The sequence below is a fragment of the Hyla sarda genome, chromosome 5 (assembly GCF_029499605.1).
Source record: "Hyla sarda isolate aHylSar1 chromosome 5, aHylSar1.hap1, whole genome shotgun sequence".
NCBI classification, from domain to species: Eukaryota; Metazoa; Chordata; class Amphibia; order Anura; family Hylidae; genus Hyla; species Hyla sarda.
The window spans coordinates 367,753,029-367,777,626 of record NC_079193.1 but is presented as its reverse complement, the minus strand read 5'-3'; the positions used below and the strand labels follow the sequence as shown (position 1 = coordinate 367,777,626).

Here is a 24,598-nt window from a genome sequence, read left to right as displayed (position 1 = left end):
ATCTTTATATATACAGTGGTCCCTCAACATACGATGGGAATCCGTTCCAAATGGACCATCGTTTGTTGAAACCATCGCATGTTGAGGGATCCGTGCAATGTAAAGTATAGGACAGTGGTCTACAACCTCCAGATGTTGCAAAACTACAACACCCAGCATGCCCGGACAGCCAACGGCTGTCCGGGCATGCTGGGAGTTGAAGTTTTGCAAAAGGGAAGCCTTGATTTACCTTTCATGATCAGTGTGAATCCTCTGGAGGAGGCAGACAGGTGTTTGGCTGTCCCGGGCATGCTGGGAGTTGAAGTTTTGCAAAAGGGAAGCCTTGATTTACCTTTCATGATCAGTGTGAATCCTCTGGAGGAGGCAGACAGGTGTTTGGCTGTCCGGGCAGGCTGGGAGTTGAAGTTTTGCAACATCTGGAGGGCCACAGTTTGAGACTACTGAAATAGAACATACGCCATGGTGTCCATCAATCTATCATTAAAGCCTCAGCCCTTCCTTATAGACTCTTATAAAGTAAAGACCATTTGTCCTGAATTCGACATCGCCATCAGCATCTATTGGGTGTTGTAGTTTTGCAACATCTGGAGGTCCGCAGGTTGTAGACCACTGTTGAGGAAGTTGTACTCACATGTCCCCGCCGCTCCGGACCGTCACCGCTGCCCGGGATGTCGCCGCCAATCGCTGTCGCCGCGTCCCCGAGGTGTCCCTGATGCTCCGGTAAGGCCTCTGCTTCCCCGGCAACCGCGCTCTCCGACACTATGCACACCGCTCCTATTGGATGACGGGACGGCGTACGCAGCGACGTGATGACGACGATGGAGAGCTCCGACGATGTAGGGGATCCGGAAGAGGATGCGCCGGAGCCCCGAGGACAGGTAAGTGATCGTCAGCGGACCACACGGGGCACCGTAAACGGCTATCCGGTGGCAGCTGAAGCAGTCTGCGCTGCAGGATAGCCGTTTATGTGATGGCCCCGACATACAAAAGCATCGTATGGTGATGCTGCCTCTGAGAGACCATCGTATGTTGAAATGATCATATGTCGGGGCCATCGTAGGTCGAGGGGTCACTGTATATTATATTTTCTGTGTGTACAGTGAATTCAGAAAGTTTTCAGACCTTTTCACTTTCTGTTATGTTGCTCCTTGTGCTAAAATAAAAAAAATCAAGTTTACCCCATCATTCTGCACCCAATACCCCATAATGACAACGTGGAAACATAATGTTACAAATCTTTACTACTGTATAAAAGAGGGGAAAAGTACATTTGGTATGGAAATAAGTATTCATACCCTTTATGACACTTGATATCTCTGAGAAGTTTCTCCACCCTGATTGGAGTCACTTGTGGTAAATTTAGGCTGCATTCACATCTCGTTTTTTGCAATACGGTTCCCGTATCAGTTTTTTTTGTAAAAAAAACAAAACGTATGTCTCAAAACCGGACCGGACCGTATACAACTGTATATTCCTCAGTATGGTTTTAAAACGTATACGATTTTAAAACAGATTTCCGGTTGCGTATGGTTTAATACAATTTTTTGGGGGAAAAAAACTGATATGGTTTTAGGTTTGCCTTTAAATAAAGTTTTTCTTGTTCTATTTGTGAGAAGAACTTTTGGCGTGCACTGCGCATGTGCAAACTGCAAAACAGTTTTGTGAAAAACGGATGAAACCGTACGCACATACGGTTCTGTACAGTTCCCATTGACCACCATTTAAAAAAAAAAACAGGTTGTATCCCGTTTTTCACCTGGACATAAAACCGTAGTAGACTATAAAACCGTAAATGATGCAAAACGTACACAACCGGATGCTACGTTTGGCCTGCGGTTTTCAATACGGTTCCATACAGTTTTTACACTGAAACTGGATACAGGTACCGTATTGCAACAACAAGATGTGAATGCAGCCTTAGCTGATTGGACAGGATTTGGAAACACACAGCTTTGTCTATTTAAGGTCTCACAGCTGACAACGTATATCAAAGCAAAACGCAAAGTCATGAGGCAGGAAGAACTGCCTGTGCAGCTCTCGAGACAGGATTTTCAGATATGGACAAGAGCAGAGAAAAACATTTCTGCTGCACTGAAAGTTCCCAATAGCAAAGTGGCCTCCATAATTCTTGAATACTATACTGAACCCCCATTATGCCTCATGAAGAAGAATTTACTTTCCCCAATAAACTTCATATAATACTACTTAGGACAAAAGCATAATAACTATAATAATGTTCTCATGTGTGAGACTATAACTATTATAATACTTCTATGTACAAAAATATAACTACTATAATACTGCTCCTATATACAAGAATATAACTACTATAATACTGCTCCTATATACAAGAATATAACTACTATAATACTGCTCCTATATACAAGAATATAACTACTATAATACTGCCTCCTATATACAAGAATATAACTACTATAATACTGCCCCTATATACAAGAATATAACTACTATAATACTGCTTCTATATACAATAATATAACTACTATAATACTGCTCCTATATACAAGAATATAACTACTATTATACTGCTCCTATATACAAGAATATAACTACTGTAATACTGCCTCCTATATACAAGAATATAACTACTATAATACTGCTCCTATATACAAGAATATAACTACTATAATACTGCTCCTGTATACAAGAATATAACTACTATAATACTGCTCTTGTATACAAGAATATAACTACTATAATACTGCTCTTGTATACAAGAATATAACTACTATAATACTGCTCCCATATACAAGAATATAACTACTATAATACTGCTCCCATATACAAGAATATAACTACTATAATACTGCTCCCATATACAAGAATATAACTACTATAATACTGCTCCCATATACAAGAATATAACTACTATAATACTGCTCCTGTGTACAAGAATATAACTACTGTAATACTGCTCCTATATACAAGAATATAACTACTATAATACTGCTCTTATATACAAGAATATAACTACTATAATACTGCTCTTATATACAAGAATATAACTACTATAATACTGCCACCTATATATAAGAATATAACTACTATAATATTGCTCCTATATACAAGAATATAACTACTATAATACTGCCACCTATATACAAGAATATAACTACTATAATACTGCTCCTATATACAAGAATATAACTACTGTAATACTGCCTCCTATATACAAGAATATAACTACTATAATACTGCTCCGATATACTACAATATAACTACTATAATGCTGCTTCTATATACAAGAACATAACTACTATAATACTGCCTCCTATATACAAGGATATAACTACTATAATACTGCTCCTATATGCAAGAATATAACTACTATAATACTGCCTCCTATATACAAGAATATAACTACTATAATACTGCTCCTATATACAAGAATATAACTACTATAATACTGCTCTTGTATACAAGAATATAACTACTATAATACTGCTCCCATATACAAGAATATAACTACTATAATACTGCTCCCATATACAAGAATATAACTACTATAATACTGCTCCTGTGTACAAGAATATAACTACTGTAATACTGCTCCTATATACAAGAATATAATTACTATAATACTGCCCCTATATACAAGAATATAGCTACTATAATACTGCCACCTATATACAAGAATATAACTACTATAATATTGCTCCTATATACAAGAATATAACTACTATAATACTGCTCCTATATACAAGAATATAACTACTATAATGCTCCTATATACAAGAATATAACTACTATAATACTTCTCCTATATACAAGAATATAACTACTATAATACTGCTCCTATATACAAGAATATAACTACTATAATACTGCTCCTATATACAAGAATATAACTACTATAATACTGCTCCTATATACAAGAATATAACTACTATAATACTGCCTCCTATATACAAGAATATAACTACTATAATACTGCTCCTATATACAAGAATATAACTACTATAATACTGCTCCTATATACAAGAATATAACTACTATAATACTGCCTCCTATATACAAGAATATAACTACTATAATACTGCTCCTATATACAAGAATATAACTACTAGAATACTGCTCCTATATACAAGAATATAACTACTAGAATACTGCCTCCTATATACAAGAATATAACTACTATAATACTGCTCCTATATACAAGAATATAACTACTATAATACTGTATCCTATATACAAGAATATAACTACTATAATACTGCTCTTGTATACAAGAATATAACTACTATAATACTGCTCCCATATACAAGAATATAACTACTATAATACTGCTCCTGTGTACAAGAATATAACTACTGAAATACTGCTCATATGTACAAGAATATAACTACTGTAATACTGCTCCTATATACAAGAATATAACTACTATAATACTGCCCCTATATACAAGAATATTACTACTATAATACTGCCACCTATATACAAGAATATAACTACTATAATATTGCTCCTATATACAAGAATATAACTACTATAATACTGCTCCTATATACAAGAATATAACTACTATAATACTGCCTCCTATATACAAGAATATAACTACTATAATACTGCTCCTATATACAAGAATATAACTACTATAATACTGTAACCTATATACAAGATTATAACTACTATAATACTGCCCCCTATATACAAGAATATAACTACTATAATACTGCTCCTATATACAAGACTATAACTACTATAATACTGCTCCTATATACAAGAATATAACTACTATAATACTGCTCCTATATACAAGAATATAACCACTATAATACTGCCTCCTATATACAAGAATAAAAGTACTATAATACTGCTCCTATATACAAGAATATAACTACTATAATACTGCTCCTATATACAAGAATATAACTACTATAATACTGCCTCCTATATACAAGAATATAACTACTATAATACTGCTCCTATATACAAGAATATAACTACTAGAATACTGCTCCTATATACAAGAATATAACTACTAGAATACTGCCTCCTATATACAAGAATATAACTACTATAATACTGCTCCTATATACAAGAATATAACTACTATAATACTGTATCCTATATACAAGAATATAACTACTATAATACTGCTCTTGTATCCAAGAATATAACTACTATAATACTGCTCCCATATACAAGAATATAACTACTATAATACTGCTCCTGTGTACAAGAATATAACTACTGAAATACTGCTCATATGTACAAGAATATAACTACTGTAATACTGCTCCTATATACAAGAATATAACTACTATAATACTGCCCCTATATACAAGAATATTACTACTATAATACTGCCACCTATATACAAGAATATAACTACTATAATACTGCTCCTATATACAAGAATATAACTACTATAATACTGCCTCCTATATACAAGAATATAACTACTATAATACTGCTCCTATATACAAGAATATAACTACTATAATACTGTAACCTATATACAAGATTATAACTACTATAATACTGCCCCCTATATACAAGAATATAACTACTATAATACTGCCCCTATATACAAGACTATAACTACTATAATACTGCTCCTATATACAAGAATATAACTACTATAATACTGCTCCTATATACAAGAATATAACCACTATAATACTGCCTCCTATATACAAGAATAAAAGTACTATAATACTGCCTCCTATATACAAGAATATAACTACAGGGTGGGCCATTTATGTGGATACACCTTAATAAAATGGGAATGGTTGGTGATATTAACTTCCTATTTGTGGCACATTAGTATATGTGAGGGGGGAAACTTTTCAAGATGGGTGGTGACCATGGCGGCCATTTTGAATCCAACTTTAGTTTTTTCAATAGGAAGAGGGTCATGTGACACGTCAAACTTATTGGGAATTTCACAAGAAAAACAATGATGTGTTCGGTTTTAACGTAACTTTATTCTTTCATGAGTTATTTACAAGTTTCTGACCACTTATAAAATGTGTTCAATGTGCTGCCCATTGTGTTGGATTGTCAATGCAACCCTCTTCTCTATATACTACTATATACTACTATATACACCGCAGGAGAAATGCTAGCACAGGCTTCCAGTATCCATATACACTGCTATATACTACTATATACACCGCAGGAGAAATGCTAGCACAGGCTTCCAGTATCCGTATACACTGCTATATACTACTATATACACCACAGGAGAAATGCTAGCACAGGCTTCCAGTATCCGTATACACTGCTATATACTACTATATACACCGCAGGAGAAATGCTAGCACAGGCTTCCAGTATTCGTATACACTGCTATATACTACTATAGTCACCCCCCCCCCCCCCCCCCCCCCATTCATGTTCCTTGTAGTGTTGTTCACACATTACAGTTCCAGGTCGTTCACGATCTTTGAATGTTTGGACCATGTGGATTTTTGGAATCTTGGACTCTATTCAGGACATTATAGGTGCAGACTGTTTTACTATTTAAATAACTGAATTAGTTCCACTTGTCATTGATCCATATAACAAAATGGCGACAGCTCACGTTTTGTATGTGCAACTTTTTTTTATGATCTCTGCGGAAACTTTAGCAATCAGAAATGATCATGAACGAATCTCAGTGTTAATAATCTGTAATTAATCAGGGAGAACTTTTTGGGATGGGATTTTTGTGAATAAAGCCGCCACTTTTATCCAACCACTCGAGTGCTTGAAATCAGTCTGAATGTTCTTTGTCTGATTAATCGTAATCACTTCACAACACTAAATAGCGAGTATTTGCTTTGCTATTAGAACGTGTTTATTATCAGAAGTAACTTGTGGAGGCGGCTGTGATCACATGGGCAAATGGAAAATGGTTCTCTGTACAGGAGTGAAATGGTTAATGCACTTCTATGGAGTTTATAACTGTAGCTAAATATTATAATTGTTGTTAATTCAGCCGACACACAGATCTACTCAGCACGTTCTCTGCTTGAGGCCTATGATCAGGACGCTAAAGGAATAAGAGGCAAATGGTGTTAAAGTGTCATTTCTTCAAATCACAAACATTTCCAACTTAGACAGTTGAGTAGCTTTGTAAATACTTCACTTTACTTTTTTTGTACTGATTTTTAGTTATATTATGCATTTTATCCATTCATTACCAAAGATTCTCTGCTTTCTCTTGGAAATGCTCAGTTTAACTCTCATCTTGTATCAAGTATATGGGTTAACTTATAGCTTCTATAATACTGCTCTGTGTACAAGAATATAGCTGCTATAATTCTACATCTATGTGCAAGAATATAACTACTATAATACTGCTCCTATATACAAGAATATAACTACTATAATACTGCCCCTATATACAAGAATATAACTACTATATTACTGCCTCCTATATACAAGAATATAACCACTATAATACTGCTCCTATATACAAGAATATAACTACTATAATACTGTCTCCTATATACAAGAATATAACTACTATAATACTGCCTCCTATATACAAGAATATAACTACTATAATACTGCTCCTATATACAAGAATATAAATACTATAATACTGCTCCTATATACAAGAATAGAACTACTGTAATACTGCTCCTATATACAAGAATATAAATACTATAATACTGCTCCTATATACAAGAATAGAACTACTATAATACTGCTCCTATATACAAGAATATAACTACTATAATACTGCTCCTATATACAAGAATATAACTACTATAATACTGCTCCTATATACAAGAATATAACTACTATAATACTGCTCCTATATACAAGAATATAACTACTATAATACTGCTCCTATATACAAGAATATAACTACTATAATACTGCTCCTATGTACGGTAATATAACTACTATAATACTGCTCCTATATACAAGAATATAACTACTATGATACTGCTCCTATATACAAGAATATAACTACTATAATACTGCTCCTATATACAAGAATATAACTACTATAATACTGCTCCTATATACAAGAATATAACTACTATAATACTGCTCCTATGTACAGTAATATAACTACTATAATACTGCTCCTATATACAAGAATATAACTACTATAATACTGCTCCTATATACAAGAATATAACTACTATAATACTGCTCCTATATACAAGAATATAACTACTATAATACTGCTCCTATATACAAGAATATAACTACTATAATACTGCTCCTATATACAAGAATATAACTACTATAATACTGCTCCTATATACAAGAATATAACTACTATAATACTGCTCCTATATACAAGAATATAACTACTATAATACTGCTCCTATATACAAGAATATAACTACTATAATACTGCTCCTATATACAAGAATATAACTACTATAATACTGCTTCTATATACAAGAATATAACTACTATAATACTGCTCCTATATACAAGAATATAACTACTATAATACTGCTCCTATATACAAGAATATAACTACTATAATACTGCTCCTATATACAGGAATATAACTACTATAATACTGCCTCCTATATACAAGAATATATCTACTATAATACTGCTTCTATATACAAGAATATAACTACTATAATACTGCTCCTATATACAAGAATATAACTACTATAATACTGCTTCTATATACAAGAATATAACTACTATAATACTGCTCCTATATACAAGAATATAACTACTATAATACTGCTCCTATATACAAGAATATATCTACTATAATACTGCTTCTATATACAAGAATATAACTACTATAATACTGCCTCCTATATACAAGAATATAACTACTATAATACTGCCTCCTATATACAAGAATATAACTACTATAATACTGCTCCTATATACAAGAATATAACTACTATAATACTGCTTCCCTGTGTACATGGTGTAAGGGCGCCCTCACTATGTCTCTATAAACACACACTCTCATGGGAAGATCCTTCCCTTCTATGCCTCTAAATACGGTGCACAATGTGAAATCTCTTGAGTACAGTCTCTTTGCTGTCTCTCTGCAGCTTGTGTGTTTTCCCAGATATTTCTCCTCTCATCCCCTCCATAGACTTGTATTGCTTGTAATTTGTTCTCTGGGTTAGCTGCAGGACAAATTCAGGAAAAAGCTGATTTTTCAGAGTGGATGACCGTTTTAAGAGGGGAGTAGGGAAGAAGCTATATACCATGAGAAAGAAGCATTTATGTCTAATACATTACAAAATGTCTTTTGTTCTCCTGTACAATTTGTTGTAACAACAGTGCTTATATAGGCTTTATTATACCGGGTTATTCTTTGTATTCAGGTGGGATAAAGTGTCCCGTGTGCAGCTTTGTCTACGGCACCAAGTGGGAATTCAACAGACATCTTAAGAGCAAGCATGGCCTCAAACTGGTGGAGAATGACAAAGACGCTGCATGGGAGGTAAGAGCCGGAATGCAGCTGCATGCGAGTCAATAAATGTGTAGATTTTATATGATCTGAACAAGATCAGAAGAGAGAAAAGAGAGAGACGTTGAACAAACTTTCATCTGACGACTATTTGTGGCTCGTTCTCGTAAAGTGTACCGGTCGTATCACAGAAAAAAATTAATCAATAGTGCATCTATATATCACTCACTAGGTCATGCAGATTCTTTACATGTCTTTTTTGTGTCTATCTTCTGTATTTGGCTCACAAATCCCTCTGTTCTGCTGCTCACTCATTCTGATGTTCACTGCTCAGGAAGTAGCGTGTCTGAGGCCAGCACTGAGCCCGCCCTCACTCGCCATGCATTCACTTCCTCCATGAATCTACAATTCTGGGTCTCTTCATCCAATCACTGCAGACTGCTCTGTAACCCCCTCCTGTCTGTTTTCATGCTGCAGTCTGATAGGACAGGAGTGAGCACAGAGGAGTGCTAGTCCCACCCTCACTTCCTGGACTTTGTCCCAGTCTGTGCTTTAGCTGGGACAAAGATGATGCTTCAACCAGAAAGGATTATGTTCTGGATGGTTTGGGGACCCCTAGTGGTGTTTTTTTTTTTTATAAGACATGATTTCTAAAAAAAAAAAAAAAAAAGAAGATAACATTTTTTGATGAAGTATATCAGAAAGATTGTTTTTTAGCCAAGATGTAAAACATCTAAAAAGTTTTTGATTCTGACAGTAACCACTTAAGTCAAGTATCAGATGGCTGTAATACAGCTGCATTTTTACATCAGAGTTACATCTACGAGACCCAGACTCTAAGCAGTTTTAAAGCGGTACTCCGCTGCTCAGTGTGGGGAACAAAGTGTTCTGAACGCTGGAGCCGGCAGCTTGTGACATCATAGCCCCGCCCCCTCAATGCAAGTCTGTGGGAGGGGGCGTGACGGCCGTCACGCCCCCTCCCATAGACTTGCATTGAGGGGCTGGGGCGTGACATTGTGAGGGTGTGGGGCTATGGCGTCACGAGCTCCCGACTCCAGCGTTCGGAACCCCATAGAAATGAATGGAGCGCGTGCCGCCTACCTGTAAACGACACGCGCTCCTCACTGCCAGGGCCTCGGTCTGGTCCTGGTGATCGCGGGTGGGTCCCCAGCGGTCGAACTCCCGCGATCAGCTACTTATACCCTTCCTGTGGATAGGGGATTAGTTATTTTTCGCTGGAGTACTCCTTTAAATAGTCCAGGGAGTGCTGACGGTAACACTCCATATCCCAGCTTGATCTCCACAAGTAGAACCATTATTTACCAAGGCAAATCCTCTGTGACACAAAAGGGTGGAGCTCTATTTTCCATACGTCTCCTTTGTAGCACAAGACTCCATCCACCAGCTGAATCTCCCTTGTGTGAACTTTTTAAAGGGTTACTCCGCCCCTAGACATGTCTGATCACGGGGGTCCTGCCGCTCGGCTGCAGCAACCCACACGTCCAGCGCATAGAGCGAATTTCACTCCGTGCCGGATGACTGGCAATGGGGGGGCTTGGCGGAGGCTCGTGACGTCACTGTCTTCTATATATAACACCATGTCCTCTATATAGCACTGTGTCCTCTATATAGCACTGTCTTCTATATATAACACTATGTCCTCTATATATAACACCATGTCCTATATATATATATATATATATATATATATATATATATATATATATACATATATAACATTGTGTCCTCTATATAGCACTGTGTCCTCTATATATAACACTATGTCCTCTATATATAACACTATGTCCTCTATATATAACACTATGTCCTCTATATATAACACTATGTCCTCTATATATAGCACTATGTCCTTTATATAACGCTATGTCCTCTTGTGGTAGTTTTCCTCCTATATAAATCTCCTCTCCTCCTTTACCATGCTGATTCCCTTTATGTATATAAAGTCTCTATCATATCCCTCAGTCTCTTCTTTCTTCTATACATGTTAAGGTCCTGTAACCTTTCCTGGTAAGTTTTATCCTGTAGACCATGTACTAGTTTAGTATCTTCTCTGAACTCTCTTTAAAATGTCTATGTATCTCTCTGAAGATACAGTCTCCTGTACTGCGCACAATACTCCACGTGATGTCTCACCAGTGTTCTGTACAGCGGCCTGAGCTCTTCCTACTCCTAATACCTCTCCCTATACACCCATGAGCACTTCCCTCTCTACTGCTAATACCTCTCCCTATACATCCATGAGCACTTCCCTCTCTACTGCTAATACCTCTCCCTATACACCCATGAGCACTGTACTCTCTACTGCTATATCTCCCTACTGCTATATCTCCCTATGTATCCATGAGCACCTCTACTGCTAATACCTCTCCCTATACACCCATGAGCACCTCTACTGCTAATACCTCTCCCTATACACCCAAGCATTCTGTTACCGAGAAGAGCAGTCTGCAGCATCTACTATAATCATTTCTGTTTACTCCTCTTCCTGTGGCATTGTTCAGCATAGGGCAACATGCTGTAACCACAACTCCTTCTTCCCTAAATGTCCCAGTAAAGATGTATATGACAGGGAGAGAGTGAGATAAGCTGTAGGGCCTGGTTAGAGTTGATGGCATCCTCACTCGGGGTGGGGAGCTATAGCTTAGAGATGAGATCTAACCACACATCCTGAAACAGTAGAGGAGGATGTATCATCTCTGTAGAGAGGGAGGATCCAGGAAGCTGGAGACAACACCACACCGACAATAAGAGGCCTACACAACTTCCTGTCAGGAGAGAGGGAGGATCCGGAAACTATTGAGACAACACCTCACTGGCTAAAATACTGTGCTTAAATCTTGGGATGATGGTTAAGACAATTTTTTTGCTACCAATACTCCTTGAAGGTGTTTTTATTTTATTTTTTATAAGGTTAGATGCTGATTTACATGGTAGCTACCTATAGGGGATGCTAGAGAGAGAGTTTTTTTTTTCTCTTTTGAAACAGGAGCTTATTTGAATATATTAACAAATATATTTTCAATAGGAAATCCCATGGAAGCATTCCTAGATTTAATAAAATATTTTAAAGGGGAACTACCGTATACTATAGATACACTGTAATGAATATATATATATTATATTGTAGAGTTCCCCTTTAAATCTAGTAGCCGTGTTATTGCCACAGGGACTAGGTTGGTGCGGTGAGATGTATGAGTCTTCTTCCCCTCTCATTATATTTGCACCATTTCCATCCATGGTCATTTGTCGCAGCTACACATCAGACACTTGCACATTGATTTTAATTTTCTTTTTTTTTTCCTCTTCCCTCTCACATACTGAATCTGAAAATCATTATCATAATGCAGCCGCCGGTTACATTGTAATTGTCACAGATGAAAAATGCAGATCAGATTAAGGATATCACCGATCCCGGGGAAATGTGACATTTTAGGTTTGATGGCCCGGACTTGCTTATTTAACTGTCTGGCTGATTTATTGAAGTCGATTTTAAGCCGCCGTTGGCCTTTGGGAATGGATTCCGTGTTGCTATCTGATGAACATGCAATACGTTTCTTCATTCTTAAATGTCTACAGGATTGTTTTTTTTTTTTTTTATCGGCATAATGAGAAAACATCCAGACAGCCGGTGGAAGGTGAAAGCGTGTTCCCGGTGTTGGTGCGCTGTGGCCGATCGGCACAGGGGCAGGTGATGAATGTATGGCTTGTCAAGGGTTTGTCAGATAAGCTCTCGCCGGTCGGCGGTATCGAAGAACAGTGATTTATTTGCAGACAATGCCAGGAGTAAATAGAGCATCGAGAGTGTTCTGTGTCTTTCATCTAATGTGCCTTTCCTCCTCAATAACAGGAAGGATATTTGATGAAACCTTTGGCTGTTTTCCCCAAGAAGTTCCCTGTATCAGTCAGGATAAGAGAAGCGATGACTGAAGAATTGTGTGCGCGGTACCTATACGTACAGATTTAGCTGGGCCGGGGGAAAAGCGAGGAAAAAAGCGAAACCTGAAAGAATAATTTTAGGAAAGGTTCAACTCACAAAGACTTGAAAGAAATGGAGCACTCACCCGGTCTTTTTGAAACATAAGTCTCCTTTACTAAAGAGAGAGACAGAACGGGGAGTCACATTCAGCAAGGTCGTGACTATAACGTCCTCCTCTGTGTGTGGATGTAAGCGGAACCAACAGCAATCCAATACAAATGACACCTGCGGGGTACATATACTAAGGTAAAGTATCAAACAAAAAAGAGGCGTATATGCACTCACCACTAGGCAGGTGTCTGAGCATTCCGGGCTACGTCAGCAGTACAGACGCATGGTAAGAGCACTCAGAGGCAACGCCAGCCGGCGTTGCCTCTGAACGCTCTCACCATGCATCTGTACTGAAGATCTTGTAGCCTGGAACGCTCCAACACCTGCCTAGCGGTGAGTGCATATATGCCTCTTTTTTTTGATAAATCTTCTTTATTTCATAATCACGATACACATGCATGTGAGCGGACAGGAGCGGTGGCATGTGGGACGGTCTGTACCAGCACGCAATACGGACAGTCACCCACCTACTCCCCCATGCCACTGCTCTTGTCCACTCTCTTTAGGAGCCTGAAGAAGCACCAAGCACGTGATACCGACCATCGCCCACCTACTCCCCCACGCCAACTCTCCTGTCTGCTCCCCTTAGGGTCTAATGAAGCGCCAGAGCACGATATGGATCATCGCCCACCTACTCCCCCACGCCAACGCTCCTGTCCGCTCCCCTTAGGGGCCTGACGAAACGTCAAGCATGCGATACTTACCGTCGCCCACCTTCTCCCCCACGTCATCGCTCCTGTCCACTCCCCTTAGGGGCCTGACAAAGCACCAAGCACGCTATACAGACCATCGCCTACTTACTTCACCACGCCTGTCCCCTCCCCTTAAGGGCCTGACAAAGTGCCAAGCACGCAATATGGACCTTTGCCCACCTACTCCCCCACGCCACCGCACCTGTCCGCTCCCCTTAGGGACCTTACAAAGCGCGCAATACGGACCGTCGCCCACCTACTCCCCCATGCCTCCATTCCCCTTAGGGGCCTAACAAAGCGCCAAGCGCGATACGGACCGTCACCCACCTACTCCCTCATGCCACCGCACCTGTCCACTCCCAAAGTGCCAAGCGCGCAATACGGACCCTCGCCCACCTACTCCCACATGCCACCACTCCTGTCCGCTCTCCTTAGGGGCCTGACGAAGCGTTAAGCGTGCGATACAGACCGTTGCCCACCTTCTCCCCCATGCCACCGCTCCTGGCAACCCCCCTTAGGGGCCTGACAAAGCACCAAGCACGCTATGCTGACTATTACCTACCTACTCCCCCACGCCACCGCGCCTGTCCACTCCCCTTAAGGGCCTGACAAAGCACCAAGCGTGCAATACAGACAATTGCCCACCTACTCCCCCACGCCTCCGCACCTGTCCGCTCCCCTTAGGGACCTGACAAAGCACCAAGCACGCAATACGGACCCTCGCCCACCTACTCCCCCATGCCTCCGTTTCCCTTAGGTGCCTAATAAAGCACCAAGCGCGATACGGACCGTCACCCACCTACCTCCCTCACGCCACCGCACCTCTCCACTCCCAAAGTGCCAAGTGCGCGATACAGACCATCGCCCACCTACTACCTCAAGCCACCGCTCCTGTTCACTCCCCTCAGGGGCCTGACAAAGTGCCAAGCACGCGTTATGGACCGTTGCCTGTTACCCCCATGCCACTGCTCCTGTCCGCTCCCTGGCATGTGTATCGTGATTATGAAACAAAGAACATTTAGGTTTCAAGAAGACCGGGTGACTGCTCCATTTCTTTTTTTGTGAGTTTGATTATTGCTGTACCACCGAAGAGGTCTCATCTTTAAAGATACGTAGCCACAGGAGCTGTTACAGAGTCCATGATGTTTTGGGATAATGCTGCCGAGGTACTCTTTTTGGATGACAATTTTAGGAAAGGCCTTTTAGTGCACAGTACAAATGTTAAAAAAAAAAAAAAGCCTTTAAATATCGATCTTTTATAGTGACTTATGAGCTCGGGAAGTTACAAGCCCAACACCAGCGGGAGTTGACAATATCTCCTGTTGGATTTCTTGTCGCATATACCTTGGTTTAGCTGAACAATTACATGGATTGCCAACATGTGCGCTGTCACTATTGAATGCAGATATTGATGTATTTGGGGAAGTTTCTGTATGCCAAAAGCAAAGGCTGCACTACTGAGAAAGTTTGATGTCCGAATTTCCTAGTTTTTATATAGTCATTTATTCAGCTCAGAAAAAACATTAGGCCAAAACATAGTGTTACTATTCAATCCAGGAAATATAAATATATTGAAAATATTTGGTTATTTTTATGTAGGTCCAACACCAAGACTGCACTACTGAGGGAGCTAAATAACAGTATGTCTCCTCCTCCTCCGCTATATAGATTGATTCAGCACAGCAATGACCGTAATGCCCAACATGTACACTGTCACCATAGGATGTAAATATTGATAATCACTAAGGAAGATACGGTGGCAATTAAGTCTCCAGTGGTGAATTTATTCAGGAATAGGTTATACAGCAATGCCTGGCCAAGGCCAGGCATTGCTGTATGACCTATTCCTGAATAAATTCACAGCTGAAGACTCGAGTGCCTCCGTATCTTCCTTAGTGATTTCGGCTCTGCTATTCTGGATGAGCACCGGGGTATCAGCGGAGGGTCCGTGAGTAGCAGTTGTTGTGCAACTATAGTGCGTCATTTGCATCCGAGTGGTATTGCCGCCATTAGACTGTTTCTCTTTATTGAAGAGCTAAATGGATCAGCTCACCGGCTGTGCGTCCCGTACACGGCAGGTGCACGGCAACACCAAATCAAAAGGAGAAGAGAGATGCCAGCGTGGAGTATGCAGAAAGTGCCATTTATTGATAAAATCAGAGACACAGGTCAGGGAAAAACATGACGCGTTTCAGGCGTAAACTGCCCTTAGTCATTATGCCTGAAACGCGTCATGTTTTTCCCTGACCTGTTTCTCTGATTTTATCAATATATGGGACTTTCTGCATACTCCACGCTGGCAACTCTCTTCTCCTTGTTTCTATTTATTGGATGGGTACATACTGCTAAGTTTGTGGAATTCTCTGTAGGCCTAAAGCTAATGCTGCAATACTGAAGAAGTCTGATAACACTACAGGAGTGTGGAAATTTAAATAAAAAAAATTACTTGCCCAAGGGACTAAAACTAGAGCACCCATAGACCCTGAGCGCCGCCATGCTTATCAAAGGCTTTCTGGTCCGGCCCTGCTTGCCCCAAGCAGGACTTAAGGCCTGAAAAATTTACAGCAGAGTTCCCCTATAAACATAATTTTTAAGAATTTTTGGTAATTATAAAATAATCCTTAATTCTTGCAAATTATAACTAAGCTGAGCCTCCCTGTTCTGTCTGTGATAAGGCAGAGGCTGCTGTCAAGTGATCTGTACAACATTACAGTGAGAGGCGACGCCAGTAGACAGAGAGGACAATAGATGAAGCACACAGTTCAGCCTACCCTTACTATACATAAGGACCCACGGACATAGGCAACAGTATACTGGAGCTTTTCAATGGACGTGAATGGGAAACATTACTTGCCGTGCTCGGTGACCTTTTTTAGAGGTCAATTCACTGGGAAGGGTAGTAGAGGTGAGCAAAGTTACAGTGATTCGATTCGTCACGAACCTCGCGGCTCGGCGGTTGATGACCTTAGCGTGCATAAATTAGTTCAGCTTCATAGGAGAGTCTCCTAGGACTGTATCCACCTTTTCCAGCCCACCGGAGCACCTGAAAGCTGAACTAATTTACGCAGGCTAAAGTCAGCAACCGCCGAGCCGAGAAGTTCGTGACGAATTGAATCACTGTAACGTCGCTCATCTCTACTACGCTTCCCTGTGAATTGACCTCTAAAAAAGGTCACAGAGCACGGCTAGTAATGTTTCCCATTCACGTCCATTGAAAAGCTCCAGTATACTGTCGCCTATGTCCGTGGGTCCTTATGTATAGTATGTCTCTAAATGCTGTGAAAAAAACAGCTCAGGCAAGATGGCTTCCCCCATAATAATGTGCAAAAAATAAAATAATAAAAGTAGCAACAGATCAGAAAAGAAGTATCAGTATCTTGCACATCTCAAACTATTTGGTTAAAAAAAATTTTTTTTTTCTTTTTTTCAAATCTAGGTGATGCATTACCTTTTTTATTTTTTTATTTTATGTTATTTTTTCTAAAGTTTTCCACAGGGGTTTGGCGTTTTGTTTTTCTGTGCCATAATGTGAATTTTCGCAGGGATTTACTTCGATTGTGTTTTTTCTTCACACGTTGTATTGAGTTAATTGCAGTAATACAGTAAGAGCCGCCATCCGCAGTATAAAGAACAGTTCCTCGTACAAACATTTGCATCGTCACATATCTCATCTCTTCTTCTTTTTTTACTTATGCGGAGTTTAGCAGTCGGATGTGACCGAGGAGGTCTCTACCCAGTTCCTTCATATCACTGAAGCTGAAGCAGATGTTCAGGGAACGCAGACAGCTGTGGCCGCTCTCCAGGATCTCAGTTATACCTCGGAAACCAGTAAGTGGAGCGAGACGTTGTGTCTTCCTGGGAAGACGAATGAATACTAAGGAGCCAGCAAGTAAATAATAATGTTTCTGGGTTTTATGATCAATCTGTTAATATTATCCGACATCTACTGTGTGTGGTTGGCATACAGAGGAAGGGCTTAGTGAAGCTGCGGTAGAATTTATGTGCTGGTTATACGGTAGCGATCAAGGCTTCTCTTGACTGTGGGTTTAGTAAGATCAATGCCACGGTCACCCCACAAATCCTACTGTGAAGACCAAATGTTGCAAGACAATGCTATACTATTGAGGTAAACCTATCTAAACTAATATATGACCTCCATACACCCAAAAAATAGTTTCTGGTCTTTTTATAAATGTTTTGCAATTGACGCCTATTGACAGGCACCTACAAAAGGGTTCCAGACGCTGGAGCTGGCTCCGTGAGCTTGTGACGTCATAGCCCTGCCCCCTCATGATGTCACGCCCCACCCCCTCAATGCAAGTCTATGGGAGGATGGCTGTCACGCCCCCTCCCATAGACTTGCATTGAGGGGGGGGGGACATGATGTTGTGAGGGGGCGGAGCTACGACATCACGAGCTTCCGGCTCCAGCTTTCGGAACAGTTTGTTCCAAACGCTGCCCCTAGACATCTTATCCCCGATCCAAAGGAAGGTCCCTCTCTGCTGCACCTGGCATTCGATTAGAGTGTCGGGCCGTGCCCCGCTCGTGATGTCACGGCCACGCCCCTTCAGGGCAAATCTATAGGAGGGGGCGTGACGGCCCACAGAAAATCACAGTACTTAATGTGTCAGAGGAAGGGGTCAGTCGTGGGTCAGCTAACTTCCTGTGAACTACAGAGTTACATCATCAGATCCCTCCCCTCCCAGCTCTATCTGTAAGCTGCTGCTGCTCTCTCTATGGGCTCAGGATATATAGTAGTTATACACCTCCCCTTCCAGCTCTATCTGTATACTGCTGCTATCTTTATGGGATCAGAATATATAGTAGTTATACTCCTCCCCTTCCAGCTCTATCTGTATACTGCTGCTGCTATCTCTGTAGGATTAGGATATATAGTAGTTATATACTACCCCTTCAGCTCTATCTATATACTTCTGCTGCTATCTGTATGGGATCAGGATACATATTAGTTATATACCTCCCTCCCAGCTCTGCCTTTATACTACTGCTGTTGTCTCAATGGGATCAGGATATATAGTAGTTATACACCTCCCCTCTAGCTCTGTCTGTATACTGCTTCTCCTGTCTTTATGGGATCAGGATATAATAGTAGTTATACACCTATCTTTCAGCTCTAGCTATATACTGCTGCTATCTCTATGGAATCAGGATATATAGTAGTTATTCACCTCCCCCGATGCTGTGGTCACACATTGGGTTACCTGCTCCGTTTTTGTCTGTTTTTGCAAATCATTTTACCAAAATTGCTGCAAATTGATTGACATCATTTTACAACAATTCATGATCAAAATGTGTCATATTTTAAAGTGATTTCTGAAAATCACAGCACAAAACAGACAAAACGCGTAAAAAAAAAGCGTAAAACATGCAGTAAAGTTTCAATGTGTAAACACAGCCTGAAGAATTCAAATCTTCATAAAACACCTCAATTGCGCATATATATAGGTCCATTCACTTTGACCTCATGGCAACACTTCTCTAAACTGACCCCCTACTCACTTATGAGTCTAATCAGTTCGCCTGGCTGAACTCCAGCACCAGCAGCCTAATTAGATGACCAGGTGCAGTGATGAGACTCCACACCATCAGCCAGACAATTCTTGGGAAATTATTAGGCATGCATATAAGTGATGGAATTGCATCCAAACTAATGCCTGTCACATCATCGTAAGAAGGTAAGCAAAAGGCATACATAAGAACCTCTACATTATGCAGCTCAATATAAGCAAAAAAATTAAATAAAAAAAAATCCTGACATGCTTCTTTAATGTGAATGCAGTGGCGCCGCAGAGAACACTTGAATTCTTATTTCCAGGTTTCCCCACATACTTCCAAGCTGATCGATGATGTCTCACGAGATGGACACTAAGTGATTACCCAATTGCAGTGTTTCCCAACCAGTGTGCCACCTGCTGTTGCAAAACTACAACTCCCAGCATGCCCGGACAGCCAAAGGCTGTCCGGGCATGCTGGGAGTTGTAGTTTTGCAGCAGCTGGAGGCACACTGGTTAGGAAAGAAAGCCTTGTCTATGGTACTTCCAATGTGCTTGGCAATGCTCGTAAGTCCCATAGAGAATGAATAGAGTGATTGTCTGCACATGCGCACTACCACTCCATTCGCTCCTGGAGGTTCCGGCAGCCATAGCCTGGGCATAGCATGTCTAGGCATGCTGGGAGTTGTAGTTTTGCAGCAGCTGGAGGCACACTGGTTAGGAAAGAAACACTAGTCTATGGTACTTCCAATGAGCTTGGCAATGCTCGTAAGTCCCATAGAGAATGAATAGAGTGATTGTCTGAGCATGCGCACTACCACTCCATTCGCTCCTGGAGGTTGCGGCAGCCATAGCCTGGGCATAGCATGTCTAGGCATGCTGGGAATTGTAGTTTAGAAAAACATTGCAGAAACCTGAATGGTAGCTAGACAAGTGTTGATGGTGATTATTGATGAGCAGCAAGGGGCCATTCGTGATATTTCGCGAATATTTGGATGAATATTCGTCCCATGTTCGCGAAATTCACATATTCGCTATGTTATTTATTTATTTTAATTTTTTTATGCGAAAATTCGTAATGAAATTGTCATAGTGCGCATGCGCAATTATATCTTTCACCTATAAGAAGGGAGGGATCAGTGTCCAGTCTGGAAGTGCCAATATTCACATGCATTTGCATAAAAATTTGCATTAAAAAAAATTATAATATTTGTCATTACGAATGTATATCACTATATTCTAAATATTCGCGAAATCGCAAAGTGCCGATATTTGCGGTAAAAATTTGCATTTCGAATATTCGCGCTCAACACTAATGGTGATGTCCTATATGGATGGCGCACCCAGCTGTCTTAGTGCCCCATGATAAATCGAGCTCCACTTAAAGGGGTATTCGAGGATTTTTTATTTTTTATTTGACTATGCTACAGGGGCTGTAAAGTTAGTGTAGTCCATAATATAGTGTCTGTACCTGTGTGTGACGGTTTTCTCACAATTCTTCTGTGATTTTCACTCAACTATTTATTTTTAACAGCGTAAAAAATGACTGTTGTCTCGGATTTTTCCCAGCTTGCAATGCGGCCGAGACCTGACTCACTAGTCAGCTGATGACAGGGAGCCTGTCTGCTTCAATGGCTGGAGCGATCGCTTGGTGGGAGAGAGATCAACCTGCAACTAGTGCAATAGCTGTAGGCACCCTGATTGAAAACCACAGGTCTTTTGTTTCAATGGGTGGGGTGGCTGATGTGTGAGAGGGATGAAAATGGAATTGTGGGATTTGTAGTCAAAAAAAGAAAAGTCAAACAGGAAATACAAGTTGACAAAAAGCTAGCCACAGTATTATGGTAATCTCATGACATAGTCATTTAGCCCCAAGACAAGCGCAGATCCTTCCTAAGCATGTCCATTACTACCTGCCAGGTACGTACTAAAATCCCCTTATGGTGGAGAACCCCTTTAAGGTTAGTTTAGGTAATGGGGCCTCTCCATCTTGACTCATCCGCTACAATGCATATGGAAATGCAGCCTAATTTTTGAACATTATTTAGTTTCATCTCCACAAATGACGCTCCAGAAGCCTTACTTTGTTTATCAGGAGAGCCGCAGATGGTCACACAGATGGCGGCCTTAGAGGAAGCGTACACAAAAAAAAAAAAAACATTACGAAGCTCCTCCGAACACAATCCTTCCACATAATAAAAGTTTGACTCATTTACATTTCCTGCACGTTAATTATGTATATTGAATATTTCCTGCTTTGCAGCGTTCTCATTTTTGGCATTCATGTTTTTTTTTTTTTTAAGTTGTAAGAAGGCGCAGCAATAGTTACTAAATGCTGTTACCCTCGTGTGCCCTCAGATTACTTGTACTTACTGATTTTTTTTCTGGTCAGGTGACAAGCTGGACCCCACGGCTGTGAACATACTCCAGCAGATCATAGAGTTGGGGTCGGAATCCCACGACGCTGTCGCCTCGGTGGTCGCTATGGCTCCTGGGACTTTAACGGTAGTGGAGCAGGTGAGGACATTGTTAACACCGCAGGACAAGGTACTACTTTGCACAATTATGGTGCGTTCGCTCAACGTTTCAGCCATCCGGCAGGGAAATTTCAAAACCGCCCCACTTCTCATTCATTTAAAGGGGTACTCCACTGCCCCAGCCTCCGGAATGTTTAGTTCAGAACGCTGGGTGCGGGGGGTCGTGACGTCACAGCCACGCCCCTCATGACGTCACCCGCCCTCAATGCACGTCAATGGGAGGGGGCGTGACGTCCGTCACGCCCCCTCCCATAGACTTGCATTGAGGGGGCGTGGTGTGACGTCACGACCCCCGCAGCCCGTACCCAGCATTCGTAACTGAATGTTCCGGACACTGGGGCAGCGGAGTACCCCTTTAAATGCGCCGACCGGAGTTGGATAGTGACTCCGGACAGCTCACTTTTGTGGCCAGACTGAAAACCGTGGTAGAAAAAGAGAAAAATAAAAAAACTGCACTCTTAAAAAGTTGTCTGTGTAATGAAATCTGTTTTAAAGTGCACCTGTCATATCACAGAATAAAATAATGCTTCTATATGTTACTCACAAGGTCATGCAGATTCCTTACATGTCTTTTTTATGTGTGTAGTTTCTGTATTTGGCTCACAATTCCCTCTGTTCCGCTGCTTACTCATTCTGACATCCACTGCTCAGGAAGGGGTGTGTCCGAGGCGAGCACTGAGCCCGCCCTCACTCACTATGCATTCACTTCTTCCCTGAGTCTGCTATTCTGTGCTGGGTCTCTTCATCCAATCACTGCAGGCTGATTTTGTAACTCCCTACTCGCTCTTTTCATACTGCAGTCTGATAGAACAGGAGTGAGCACAGACGAGTGCTAACCTCGCCCTCACTTACTGGGCTTTGTCCCAACCTGTTCTTCAGCAGGGACAAAGATGATGCTGTAACCTGACAGGATTATGTTCTGGATGGTATGGGGACCCCTTGTGGCATTTTTATAAGCTATAATTTTTATAAAAAGGAGATTTTTTTTAATAAAGTATAATAGGTTAAAGAGGTACTACGGTGGAAAACTTTATTATAATTTTTTTTTTTTAAATCACCTGGTGCCAAAAGTTAGGCAGATTTGTAAATTACTTCTATATAAAAATCTTAATCCTTCCAGTACTTATCAGCTGCTCTATGCTTCAGAGGAAGTTGTGTGGTTCTTTCCAGTCAGACCACCGTGCTCTCTGCTGACACCTCTGTCCCCATAGCAAACCTCTCCTGCTCTGGACAGTTCCTAAAATGCACAGAAGTGTCAGCAGTATCTTATTTATAAGTAATGTAATGTACTATGCACACAGTGGCCCCACCAGCAGAATAGCGAGTACAGCTCTGGAGTATAATACAGGATATAACTCAGGATCAGTACAGGATAAGTAATGTAATGTATGTACACAGTGACCTCACCAGCAGAATAGTGAGTACAGCTCTGGAGTATAATACAGGATATAACTCAGGATCAGTACAGGATAAGTAATGTAATATATGTACACAGTGACCTCACCAGCAGAATAGTGAGTACAGCTCTGGGGTATAATACAGAATATAACTCAGGATCAGTACAGGATAAGTAATGTAATGTATGTACACAGTGACTCCACCAGCAGAATAATGAGTACAGCTCTGGAGTATAATACAGGATATAACTCAGGATCAGTACAGGATAAGTAATGTAATTTATGTACACAGTGACCTCACCAGCAGAATAGGGAATAGAGCTCTGGAGTATAATACAGGATATAACTCAGGATCAGTACAGGATAAGTAATGTTATATATGTACACAGTGACCTCACCAGCAGAATAGTGAGTACAGCTCTGGAGTATAATACAGGATATAACACAGGATCAGTACAGGATAAGTAATGTAATGTATGTACACAGTGACCTCACCAGCAGAATAGTGAGTACAGTTCCGGAATATAATACAGGATATAACGAAGGATCAGTACAGGATAAGTAATGTAATGTATGTACACAATGATCTCACCAGCAGAATAGTGAGTACAGCTCTGGAGTATAATACAGGATATAACTCAGGATCAGTACAGGATAAGTAATGTAATGTATGTACACAGTGATCTCACCAGCAGAATAGTGAGTACAGCTCTGGGGTATAACACAGGATATAACTCAGGATCAGTACAGGATAAGTAATGTAATGTATGTACACAGTGACCTTACCAGCAGAATAGTGAGTACAGCTCTGGAGTATAATACAGGATATAACTCAGGATCAGTACAGGATAAGTAATGTAATGTATGTACACAGTGACCTCACCAACAGAATAGTGAGTACAGCTCTGGAGTATAATACAGGATATAACTCAGGATCAGTACAGGATAAGTAATGTAATGTATGTACACAGTGACCTCACCAAC

The 24,598-nt window shown here is 40.4% G+C and overlaps 1 protein-coding gene across 2 annotated transcripts in view; it reads left to right on the top strand.

The window, feature by feature from the left end:
* Positions 1-24,598, top strand: part of ZFAT (zinc finger and AT-hook domain containing) — a 221,879-nt gene that overhangs the window by 187,473 nt on the left and 9,808 nt on the right. For both annotated transcript variants that reach the window (XM_056522803.1, XM_056522801.1), the window contains exons 14-16: positions 9,282-9,400; positions 17,872-17,995; positions 22,073-22,197. In XM_056522803.1, the coding sequence (XP_056378778.1) occupies positions 9,282-9,400; positions 17,872-17,995; positions 22,073-22,197 (368 nt within the window). The remainder of the gene's footprint in view (positions 1-9,281; positions 9,401-17,871; positions 17,996-22,072; positions 22,198-24,598) is intronic.